This window comes from Balaenoptera acutorostrata, chromosome 15 (assembly GCF_949987535.1).
Source record: "Balaenoptera acutorostrata chromosome 15, mBalAcu1.1, whole genome shotgun sequence".
Classification (NCBI taxonomy): Eukaryota; Metazoa; Chordata; class Mammalia; order Artiodactyla; family Balaenopteridae; genus Balaenoptera; species Balaenoptera acutorostrata.
Genome location: NC_080078.1, coordinates 84,343,183 through 84,355,600, shown reverse-complemented (window position 1 = coordinate 84,355,600; position 12,418 = coordinate 84,343,183). Strand labels below are relative to the sequence as shown.

The 12,418-nt window shown below is 56.1% G+C and overlaps 1 protein-coding gene across 1 annotated transcript in view; it reads left to right on the top strand.

Moving 5' to 3' along the window:
* Positions 1–12,418, top strand: part of BMP7 (bone morphogenetic protein 7) — a 90,521-nt gene that overhangs the window by 32,321 nt on the left and 45,782 nt on the right. The window contains exon 2 of the mRNA XM_007185262.2: positions 331–523. Coding sequence (XP_007185324.2) covers positions 331–523 — 193 coding nt within the window. The remainder of the gene's footprint in view (positions 1–330; positions 524–12,418) is intronic.

Genomic DNA, 12,418 nt, shown 5'->3' with positions numbered 1-12,418 from the left:
GCCCAGGCCTGAGTCCCCGGAACCCAAGCCTGTCCAGGGCCTCTGGGATGACTTGGTCGGTACCCCACTCTCCCCAGCAAGTTGATGCAGAGTTCCTTGTTCTTGCTGTCCGAGGTGACCACCTGGACCCACCTGGGTGACCAAGGGTCTGAGCCTGTGACCTGTAGTCTGCTGCAGATCAGCCTGGAACGGGCAGTCATCACCAGGGGTCACCGGCTCTGGGCAGGTCTCTATCGAGCTTAGGCAAGATGCTTGGACGCTGAGCTGGGAGAGTGAAACCCAGTCACTAATGAGCTTTTGGTGCCGATGTGTGTTTTCTCCCCTTTCCAGTGGAACACGACAAAGAGTTCTTCCACCCACGTTACCACCACCGGGAGTTCCGGTTTGATCTTTCCAAGATCCCAGAAGGGGAAGCGGTGACTGCAGCCGAATTCCGGATCTACAAGGACCACATCCGGGAACACTTCGCTAACGAGACATTCCGGATCAGCGTTTACCAGGTGCTGCAGGAGCACTTGGGCAGGTGGGTGTGCTGTACTGGTGCCTGGGAGAGGTCCTGAGCTTCTTCAGCTACAGAGGAGCTGGTGGCTAGAGGATGCGACCGGACTGGTCATGACTGCTCCCCCCCGTGGAGCACCGGCCACGTGCCAGGCCCTGTACGGAGCACCTTTTTTTAGAGATGGTGTATGGTGTATGTCTCCACCTCTTAAAACTATCACCGTCAGCAGATCGAGTTAGGAATAGGGGACAGCCAGGTGAGCCTGGGATGGGGTGGCCCCCGTGGGTAATTATGGGTAGCCTGGGTCAGCCTGTGTTTAGGGGGACGAGGAAGAGGAAGAAGCGTTTTTGACGGTCTGCCTCTCTCCCATTCATCACTGAAACCCAGCATGTGATGTCAGGCCACCAATGAAAGTGGCCATTTGTAATAAAATGCTAGGGGATAAAAATCCCCAAATCAAAAATAAACAGGCAGAGAACTCTCAGCCTTCCAGGAATCTTGAGGTCAGGAACCAAAAGCTTGTGTTGAAGGACTTTAATTTCTTGAGACCCTTCCGTTTCGTTTCAAAGTCCTCTGAGAGGTGAGAAGGCTAAGAGAATGGGCTGGAACTTCTAACAGGGACATCCTGCAGTCCCGAGGTGGTGCCGCCTGGTGGCTGGGTTTTGGGACATCGCGGGCTGTTGGACTTTTACTCCCACCCGCACCACCTGCCACTCCTCATAACGGAAGAAAGGTGGTGTGGACGCCCCCTTCTGCTGGGCTGTCCTAGCGTCTTCAGCGGCAAAGGGGACCTCGTAGCACATTTGGGGACATAGCGACTCTCAGCACCTGGGTTGGCCAGCACTGTCATTTGGAAGGTCATCTTAAATACTAAGAAAACCAAGCTTTTCTTGAGCGTTTCCAGTGTTTTGCCTTCGTCAACTGCCTCTGCCCCCAGTTTCTTGAGTTGTCTCAAATCAGCAAATATATGTGTGCATTTAAATCTTTTCACAAATGGTATCTCGTCATAGGGTCTCTCCTGCACCTACTTCTATCACTAAACCTTGACAGTCTTTTGACAGTAAACCTTGACCATCCTTCCATGTCCCTTCCCAGGGGGCATCCTTGTTCCTTTCATCACCACACGTCTCCAATCGTGTGGGTTGTGCTCTAAGGTATTTAGCCAGTTTCCTGCGTGCACAAGGTGGATTCTCAATTTTTCCGAATTATAGACCGTGTGGGTGGGGCGGATAACACATGTGCTTGTCTATCAGTCGGATATAGTTCTAGAAATAGAATTGTGGGGTCCGGGGGCGCATACATTGGTGACTCTGATAGATTTTGCTGAACTGCTCCCTTTGGAGCTTATGTCAATTTATACTTCTGCCAGCCACACACAGGCGGCCTGTGGCCCCATGTGTTCCCCAGCATGCGCTCTTATCGAACTGTTTTGATCTTAGTCTGTCTGATGGGTGACACATGGCATCTCAGGGTGGATTCAATTTGCATTTTAGAGCCCCCGCTTGAAGGCACTGCCCTGTACTGCTCCCCTGCTAGAGACGATGGCAGACCCTCCCTGAGGGGATGGTACCTTTCTGGAATGTGGGTGTGGCTCGGGGGGCGGGGCGGGCAGCAGGCAGCCTTGGCAATCACCTCCGAATCTTACTAAAGGCACTCAGGTGCCCCACTTCACCCTGGTGGGCTGGACCCTGGCCCCCACACCCAATTTCAATAAGAAGCATTGAGTTCAGTCCCCCAGGGTAACATATGTTTGCTCTGTACTCTGACAGATCCCCCGGGACTCTTGAACAAGAGCACATGTTTGACTTTTTTCTCGTGAAGGCTGACTAACTGGGGGCGAGGCAGGTACCCAGAGGCTATTTGTCAGTAGCACTCCATCGGTCCACTTGTGCAAAAGCCAAGCCCTGCTCACACCCCAGGGCCTCCTGGCAGGCTCCCCAAACCTGCCTCAGAAACCTCCATCCAGAGGTTTAACCTCAGGAATGTAGCTGCCCCGATGGGCTTTGGCTGAGCAGGACAGGGAGTGTTGGCTTGTGTCACCTGTGCAGCTCTTCCCCCAAGTTCTCCACGCAGGAAGGCATTCGCCCTGCCTGGCCGGTGGTCTCTGGGGTCAGCTGGGATGCGGCTGATGTGGGCCCCGCCCTCACGTGCGTGGGAGCTTGCTTCGTGACTGGAGCATCCTCAGGCCCCGCCCTTGACGCGAGGGGCACCCCACCCCTCGGCCCCACGCCTGCCGTGCGCGCCCGCTCCACTCCGCGCGCTGGGAAGAGCAGCGGAGACCCGGCAACGGGCGAGACGGGCCTGGCGTGCACGTGCCTCCCTCGCGGTGCGGGTGGGCTGCGCAGAGGCCACTGCATTTGGATAGACCCGTGGGAGCCCAGCCATCTGCTTATTCAACCACTGCAGCTAAACCGCTGGGATAAACCAGCCCGGGTCGCGGGGGCAGGGACCTCGTCTCAACTCTGTGTGAGGGGTGTACTGGTTTCCTGCCCTCACGAAGCACCACACACTGGGTGGCTTGAAACAACAGAAATGTGCTCTCTCACAGTGCTGGGGGCCGGAAGTCTGAAATCAGGGTGTCAGCAGGGCTGTGTCCCTTCTGAAATTTGCAGGGGAGGATCCTTCCTGCCTCTTCCAGCTTCTGGCGCTGGCCGTCGATTGCGTTCCTGGCGCTCAGCTGCGCTGCTCCGATCTCCACCTCCGTTGTCACACGGCTCTGGCATCCTCTCTGCGTGCCTCTCTCCTCTTCTGATAAGGAGACCAGTCATCTTGGCTTAGGGGCCGCCCTGCTCCAGCATGACTTTTCATTACTTAACTAATTGTATTCATAAAGACCCTAAATCCAAATAAGGTCACATTCAGAGACACCAGTGGTAGGACTTGAACGCATCTTTGTAGGAGATACAATTCCATCCATAACAGGGGGTGAAGATGGGCAGTCAACAAATAAGCAAATAAATAGGCCCACTGGCCAGATAAGGTGACTGGTGGTCCTTGAAGGCCTGTTGAGCTGGGGATATTTGAAGGACTAGGAAGATCTGAAATGGGGCGCGGGGAGAGTATCTCAGGGGAACTGCAAGGGCCACCGTCCTAAGGTGGAGACAGGCATGTTTGTTAGAAGGACAGAAGGGAGGTGATGAGGCTGGGGTGGGTGTGAGCCACTGGGTCCTCACTTAGAAGAAACACAAGCCTTCGCTTCCCTGGCGCCTGCCGGCAGCTCCTCATCCTCCTGCCTATGTCAACCTGCTGACTTCGTGGGCACTGCTCCCGTACCGTAGCGGTTTGAAGTGGCTGCCTCCTCGGCCCTGCCTTAGCTCCATGGGGTGGATCCAGAGGCCCTGGGAGGGGAGAAGGCCTGAGTCACTGTGGTTGGAAGAGGGACAGGACAGCTGTCAGTGGCTCTGTGGCTGGCGTGGCAGGGTGCCCCAAAGAGCAGCTTGGCCGCAGGCCATCTCTGGGGACGCTCAGGCCAGCGTTGGGAATTTCTGCCTCAGGGGGCTTTGGGCTTTGCTGGAAGACCGAGTCCCCCGTCAGCAGATGTTTGAGTACCTGCCGTGCTGGGCAATGGTGGACGTGACCAGACCCCAGTCCGAGCCCTCGAGGAGGTCACAAACAGAGGAGGAGACGCAGGAGGACATGGCAGGTGCAAAGTATAAAGCAGAGCAGAGAGTGGACCGAGAGGCAGCAGGAGGGCATGAAGGGGCTGCTTGCTTTAGATTTCTAAACTTCCTATCTCTACTTTTTTTTTTGAATTTATTTATTTTTTATTTATTTATTTTTGGCTGCGCTGGGTCTTCGTTGCTGCGCAAGGGCTTTCTCTAGTTGCAGCGAGCGGGAACTACTCTTTGTTGCGGTGCGCGGGCTTCTCATTGCGGCGGGCTTCTCATTGCGGCGGCTTCTCTTGCGGAGCACAGGCTCTAGGCGCACGGGCTTCAGTAGTTGTGTCTCGTGGGTTCTAGAGCACAGGCTCGGTAGTTGTGGTGCATGGGCTTCGTTGCTCCGCAGCATGTGGGATCTTCCCGGACCAAGGCCCGAACCCGTGTCCCCTGCCTTGGCAGGCGGATTCTTAACCACTGCGCCACCAGGGAAGTCCCCTATTTATACTTGAAAGAAGGAAGCAAGGCCCTCATTCTCCAAGAGTTAAAAGGTTAACATTTTTTCCAAAAAAACTACTGATTTATCTTCTGGGTAGGTTCTGTTTTTGAATCCAGAAGCAAAATGATCCTATTATGTTATTCCCCAGGTGGGTAACCCAGCTTTTAAGAGTGTAGATTCGCATCCAGACACTATGTACCAGTGTGACCTTGGGAAGTAGTAACCCTCAGAGCCTCAGTTTCCTCCTCTATACAATGGGGATAATAACTGAATCTACCTCCCAGGGCTGTGGTGAGGATAAAGGGAATTAACATACTTACTTAGAACATAGTAAGTGCTCAGTAAAGGTTTACCAGATATTAGAATCATCACCATCACTGCCACCATCACCACCACCACCCTCACCATCACCACCATCCTCACCATCACCATCACCCTCACCATCACCACCACCATCCTCACCATCACCACCATCCTCACCATCACCACCACCACCCTCACCATCACCACCATCCTCACCATCACCACCGTCCTCACCATCACCACCACCACCCTCACCATCACCACCATCCTCACCATCACCACCGTCCTCACCATCACCACCACCATCCTCACCATCACCACCACCACCCTCACCATCACCACCGTCCTCACCATCACCACCACCACCCTCACCATCACCACCACCATCACTGGGAATGCAGAGACCTGCTTAGGAAAAGGAAGGGCTCCAGGTCTGGGTGGTGGTACTGCCTTTGCCCTCTATGCTAAATCCCTTAATCTCGCAGTTTCTGATGGGGATGAAGGCCTAAACTGGCTTGGAAGGGGAGTGCTTGTTTGCATTTCCACAGCCTGGGCCACGCATCCTCTTCAAGCAGAAGGCCTTTGGCTCGTCTGACCCCGAGACGAGTCCTGATCCCGCGCCCGCCGCCCTGCTGTGTGGCCCCCTGCTCCCTCTGCTAAGCGAGCCGCGGCCTCCCCGACACTGACCGCCCAGCTGCGCAGAGCTCGGAGCTGGGACATCTGGCGAGCCTCTGCCTGAGCTCCAGGAAAGCCCTGGGCGTGCCGGGGCTTAGCTGGCTTCGGGTCGGCCTCAGCATCACTCCCCCTGTGGCAGCCACTTTCCACAGATTCCTCTTGATCTCTTGGAATCCAGATTAAATTCCGATAATGAGCCGAGCTGGAGGCCTTCCACAGCCTTTGGGCTCCACTTGCAGCTGGAGAGGCCGCCTTTGGCCGGCTGTGGGGTGAGTGGGGGCCGAGAGGCAGGTCTGGGATGGTGGCCTTGGCTCCAGTGGCCTTGCTGGGGAGGGTGGGGGGCGGTGAAGGGATTGGAGTCTTGCCCTCCTTTTCGGAACCCTGGGTCAGGGGCTGGCCAGTCGAGGCTCGGCTTCCAGGAGCTGCTCCCACTTCTGTCCCCCTTGGCTCTAACTCCGGTTCCAGCTCCAGATGAGGCAGTTTGAGGTGGGCGTCCTGCAAGCTAACGGGCTTCGTTCGTGGAACTCAGGCTGGGCACTTTCCAGCCTCACCCCGCCCCGGCCCTCTCCTCGCAGGTCCACGCTTTCTCCCCGCAGCGCTGCCCCAGCGGTAGGGGGTCCAGGTGGTCAGTGAGACACCCTGGGGCCCGCGGGCCAGCAGAACCCGCTTGCAGGGAGTCAGTCACTGCCAAGGTCGAGATGAAGCTGACAGCTGGATGAAAACTGTCCCTCGGTCTGTCTCAGGGACCTTGGCTGCCAGGAGGGTGACCTCAGAGTGGTCTCTGGGGCCAAGATTGGCTCAGCCGTAGCCTGAGTCACTCTGAGGAAGAGGGAACTGTCCCCGTGACGGGCCGGAGGGGGTGGGGGGCCGAGGGGCTGCTCTCCAGTTCCCTTCACCCCAAGGCAGCCGCGGGCATTGAGGAGGGTGGAGGCCAGCGCTGTGCCTGTGCTGCCCACGTGGGGACCTTGTAACCTGCAGCCCCGCCAGCAGCCCCGCCTCAGGGCTCCCAGCTCCCCGCACAGAGGAGATGCCACGGCTCTCCTCAGCCGGTGTCCCCACCCTCCAGGAACTCGCACGCCTGCTGCAGCTCCTGCCTTCCCTCGAGAAGGACGCTTCATCCAGAGCTTCCCTGACCCAAGCCCAGGGCCATCCTCGCCCTTTAAAAGCTCAGCTCAGTGAGATGGCTCCTCCGGCATCAGGTGAAAACGCAGCTTCCAAGTCAGGTGGCCGGGGTGCAGCCTGAGCTTCTGTGTGTCTGACAAGCTCCCAGGGGACGCGATGCACAGAAGCGAGTGGGAAGGCGCCGGGTGGACAGGGCCTCCCACTGTGGGGACATTGTGGTCCCCACGCCCCAGGGCGGCCCCAGGGTGGCGGGTCATCGGACCCTTCCCAGGTCTTTGTCGCATCAGATAAAGGTGAAGGACTTGGTAACGAGACTGCTTTTTTTTTTTATTTATTTTTTTTATTTATTTATTTTTGGCTGCATTGGGTCTTCGTTGCTGTGCGCGGGCTTTCTCTAGCTGCGGTGAGCGGGGGCCACTCCTTGTTGTGGTGCGCGGGCTTCTCATTGCGGTGGCTTCTCTTGTTGCGGAGCACGGGCTCTAGGCGCGTGGACTTCAGTAGTTGCGGCACGCGGACTCAGTAGTTGTGGCTCGCGGGCTCCAGAGCGCAGGCTCAGTAGTTGTGGCGCACACAGGCTGAATTGCTCCGCGGCATGTGGGATCTTCCCGGACCAGGGCTCGAACCCGTGTCCCCTGCATTGGCAGGCGGATTCCTAACCACTGCGCCGCCAGGGAAGCCCACGAGACTGCTTTTTATCTGACGTCAGTCACCGTGAGCATGTCTGGACAGAGGGACGTGGTCGCACCCCAGGGCACTTCACCTTCCTTGAGGACCTTGGAAATGATCCTGCGAAGGCTTGATATCCCCATTTTACAGGTGTAGAGACCAGCTCAGAGGGGAAGTAACTTACCTGAGATCCCACAGCTCAAATGGGGCAGAGGCGGGACTCAGCCTCAGGTCCCTTAGACTCCAGGGCTCGTGTTCCTGGCCACGGCAGCACCCTGGTGCTTCTTGCTTGTACGGATTTCCTTCCCTGGAGAAAACAGGCTCAAACAGGGCGACTGTGAGTCCCCAGCTGTGGTCCTCAGCCTTGGCTGTGCATTAGAATCACCCGGGGGAGCTTTTCCGACTCTGGCTACGTCAGGGTCTGGGGTGTGGCTGGCCCTCAGTGTTTTCTGAACTCCCAGGTGGTTCTCTGTATAGCCAGGGCTGAGAACAGGTGGCTGAGCCCTCTCTCCTCCCTCCTCTGGGGGCCGTCTTACGCGCCCAGGAGACAGAAGGCGAGAGACTTCTTCTAGCCCAGGCCCCCAGGTTCCTCTTGCCTTGGTCTCTCCAAGAACACTGTTTCTCTCCCATTGGACTGAGCCCCAAGTGTGGTCCAGGCCCTGATTAACAGTCTCAGTGGCACAGGGAAGGGGCAGGCTGAGGGTGGAGGTCCTGCGGGCTCTGGTTCTGAAGGCTTCCGGAATCTCCTGCAGCCTTCCTGCTGCCACGGAAGGCCTACGTGCCCGGTTCCACGTCTCCTGGCTTTCACCTCGCACCACTACACCTCCGCCCCAGGGCGTGAGCTCTGGTTGTGAGCTGCTTTCTCGGGAGTTTCTGGTTCAGCTCCGCAGAGGGCAGGGAGGCAGCACTGGCTGCCCAGGCACGGCCGGAATGTTCTGGAAGGTCCAGGGAGAGCGGCTTGGTCCAGGGCACCCAGGCACTTCTGGCTGCCTTCCCCCAGGCCCCCTCCAAATCCCAGCACAGGGCGGCTTCAGCAGGACCCAGGGCCCCTTGGGATCCACTCAGGTGTCCAACGGGCTCACTCTGGAAAAAAGCCTGCATCCAGTGGCCCCCCGGCTGACCAGATGGCAAGCTGCTGTGTCCAGCCCGTGTTGGGCCAGTCAAATCGCAGTTGGGCTGCCCTGCTCGGCAGCCCGGGACCAAATGTCCACATATCCGTTGGTTTCCTGTCCTGTGGGCTAAGGCCATCGTGGGCCTTGGTGCTTTTTAAAATCTTGGTGCCTTTTGTTTCCTTCCGTAATTCATCCCCAAACTGGCTTCACAGGGAAGATACTAGCAGTGGTCAGGGAGTCGGTGGTGACAAACTTGTGCGTCAAGTACTTGCAAGTTGCACGCACGCTAAGTCCTCACGACGACCTTGAGACGTCTATATTCTCCCGTTCCGTGGATGTGGTCTTTGGGGCACAGAGAGGTCAAATGACCCTCCCAAGGTCCCACCCTCCCTGCAGTTCAAAACCAGGCACTAAGTAAAATTTCGGGTGCTGGGGTCCCACCCCCAGAATTCTGATGTAACGGGTCCCTGTATCGCCTTGACACTGAGTTTTTTTAAAGTCCCCAGAGTGGACTTGATCCCTGTTCTTTCCTGCTCCTTTGAGGATCTGCGGGACCTTGCAGGAGTCACGTCAGCCATTGAGTGCGGGTGGAGACTCCTGCCCTGTGTCCCCTCCCGGGAGTGCGTGAGATGTGGATGATGCTGGTGAGTGCCAGTATGGGATTCCCCGAGGTGAGCGGATGGCAGCCTAGATGCCTCTTTGGGAGAGGAGATTACAGATGATGACCATGAGGGGCCTTTATAAGGAGCTTCTTCTGTGTCTGCCCTGTTCCCATCATTCCATATGGATTTAATGCTTAATGACCGTGAAGGTCAAGGAGACCAAATGTCCCGTGAGTCAGTCCCCTTGCAGACCCGCCTTGTAGAAAGGGCTGCTCCTTTACATCTTGTCCACTTGGCAGATGCCTTCGAATTCACGATGTAATAGACACGCTCCCATTTGGATCACAGTTCTCTGAACTGAGAGAAGGGTTGGCTGCCTTTGCTGATGGTGACGATGACAAAGTTGATTGTTCAGAGCACTCAGTATGCAGCACTCTGTCCTTCCCATCACGACCCCCTGAGGGAGGTACCATCACCCACCCCATTTTACAGACAAGGAAACTGAGGCACAGTAGCAGGTTAGGGTTAAGGAAAGGAAGTTTGCATCTGTCCCCAGTCACTTCTGGTTTTCCTCCTTGGCTGGTGGATACACATTTCCTTTTCCCTTCACGGCAATCCTAGGAATCGGGTAATAGGAGGGAAATGTATTTTCTGCACAAGGAAACTGAGGCCGAGAAGATGGAAGACCTGCCCCGCTTGCCCCAGTGATGCTGTGTGGACAGCTGGTAAAGACCAGGGGCTTTGGAGGCAATTGGATTTGCCTCCCACTCCACCACTTGGAAGCTGCGTGAACTTGGGTGGGTCGTGGCCCCCCAGAAGCCTCATCGGGCTTCAGCAAAGATCTGAGCGGGAGCTGTGGTGACCGTGATGGTGGCCCAGCAGCAGGGCCAGAGACGAACTCTCCATGAGGGCAGGCGTCTGGTGTGTTTTGCTCACTGTTGTATCCTTAGTACCTGGAACCTGGCATATAGTAGGTGCTCAGCAAAACACGTGTACATGAAGGATCTGCCCTTCTAGCTGTGGGCTTCCTGACTTGACAGACTGTGGCTGTGTCTTGCACAGAGGAGTTTCAGCACCAAGCACGGGGGCTGGTACGAGGCCGTGTGAAACAGGTCCCTGCTGGCCGGGGGAGCGCCGGCCCTCCTCTCACACTTCCCACACCTCCCACCTTGGGCCCGTCAGTCCCAGCAAGCCTTCCAATGCGTTCTCTCTTCCAGAGCTGAAACCCGAGAACGCCTCGTTCGCAACTTTCCTCAGCATCTGAGCCCAATTTCCAAAAAGTGAAAATTGCCCGTAATTATAATACTTTTCAATCCCAGGGAAGTTTCCCTGTGATGATTATAATTATATTATTTTGAGCTTGTGTGCCAGTGGGTACCCAAGGGTGGATTGGTTCTCGTCTGCAAGTAGGGGACATGTCAGCGTGTGTGCCACGGCCCCGGATTCCCTACACTGGAATGAATTTTGGAAGAATGAGCTTCAGTATTGGGGGCTGGCTGTATAACTTGATCCCGGAGCTTTAATTCCAAAAGCACTTCATACTTGGACCTCTGCTCGTCCATAGGAGTCTATTTTTCCAAATGTATTAACATCTGTGTTTCATATCAGGGCCTGTAATTGCTTTAGCCTTTTTGGCAGGAGACAGAGAGAATTAATATTTTTCAGTTTGGTCATGAGCAGTCGGTCATCTGTAGCTGGGAAGAAAAGTGCCTGCTCAGATGTGAACTCAGTAAGGATGGGAAATGCAGGCTCACCGGGAAAGGGACGTTTTAAAGGAGTCAACCATGGTTAAGGAAGCCCTTGGTTATTTCAAGTTCAGGCTGGAGGTCAGCATCTGGGTAAATGCTCAAGGCTCTTCCAGACACTGGCCCTTCCTTTGTCTTCCTGTTGCCAGCCCCCAGCAGCACCATTTTCTTCTTTTCTCCACAATGTCCAAGGCTTTGCCTTTTGTCACTCCAAAAATGGAGGAAGGAAAGCTGACACCTGGCCTGCAGTCCAGCGAGCATGCCATCACACCCCCTCAGGGACCCAGGGCAGGCATCGCTAATGGATCACAGAGCTCCTTCCTGCCTACCCGGGCCTTGGCCTGAATCCTCAGTACAGCTCCGCTAGCTGAGGCAGCTGCTGCTAGTTGAGTGAAGCTGCCATCGAGTGAAGCCTGCCGGCCACCGGTCTCAGATCAGGCTTCCCTGAAGTCAGACCCTGAGATGAAGACTGTGTGAAAGTGCACGATTAGAAAATGTTTCCAGAAAAAGCAGGTGCATGGGGAAGTGGGCCTGGAAAGACAGGCAGCCAGGCAAGGGGGTGGGGCCGGGCAGAGTCCCACAGAAGGTGACTTTGGCTCCCTCGTCCTGTAGGGACTTCTGGAGGTGAGTCGTACCCCTCCCCCCACTCACGGGTCAAGGAGCTGAAGTGCTTCTACCTCCTCATCCGCCAGCGCTGTTTGAGGCAGGTTTCTCAACCTGGCATCACGGACATTTGGGGCTGCCCTGTGCGCTATAGGGTGTTTAGCGTCCTCCCTGGCCTCCGCTCGTGAGGTGGCACTGCCAGGCTGCGACAACCCAAGATGTCTCCAGACGTTGTCACGTGTCCCCTGCGGGACCCCTGGGGAGGGGGAGGGGCACTTCCACCCTGGATGTTCACAGGTGAAGGGGTGCTGGCGCCTGGGAGGGAAAGCCCCCGGGAGCCGGGGAGCCCAGGCAGAAGCATCTGAGATGCTGCGCTTGTGGATGAGCCGGAGGGGGTGCTGCTGGCCCTGACCCAGGCTTGAGTGGGGAGCCCCTCCCCACCCTGTCTCCTTCCTGCCTCCCATTCATCTGGCTCACTGCTATCCTCCCCCTAAAGCCCCACTAAGCTCCAGCCACGTACCTGCTCACACGCGTCCATCGGCCCCATGGTCTGGGATGGGACGGCCCAAGCTGAGCTGTTGTCGGGACCCCCGGGACCACGTTTAAAGAGAAAAACTCAGATTCGTGTGTTTAACCCCAGCCAGTCTGGTGTAAGGACCAGAAGTCTTTGTTAGTATTCTTCTTTTTTAAAAAGATTTTTTTTTAGAGCAGTTTCAAGTTCACAGCAAAATTGAAGGGAAGGTACAGAGACTTCCCCTATAGCCCCCCCTTCCCCACACGGGCACAGCCTCCCCATTATCCACATCCCACACAAGATGGTACATTTGTTACAACTGAGGAACCTCCATCAACACATCATTATCACCCAGGGTCCCTCGTTTACATCAGGATTGACTCCTGGTGTACAGTTTATGACTTTGGACAGATGTGTATGACATGTATCCATCATCACGGTATCTTTATGTGGAGTATTTTCACTGCCCTAAAAATCCTCTG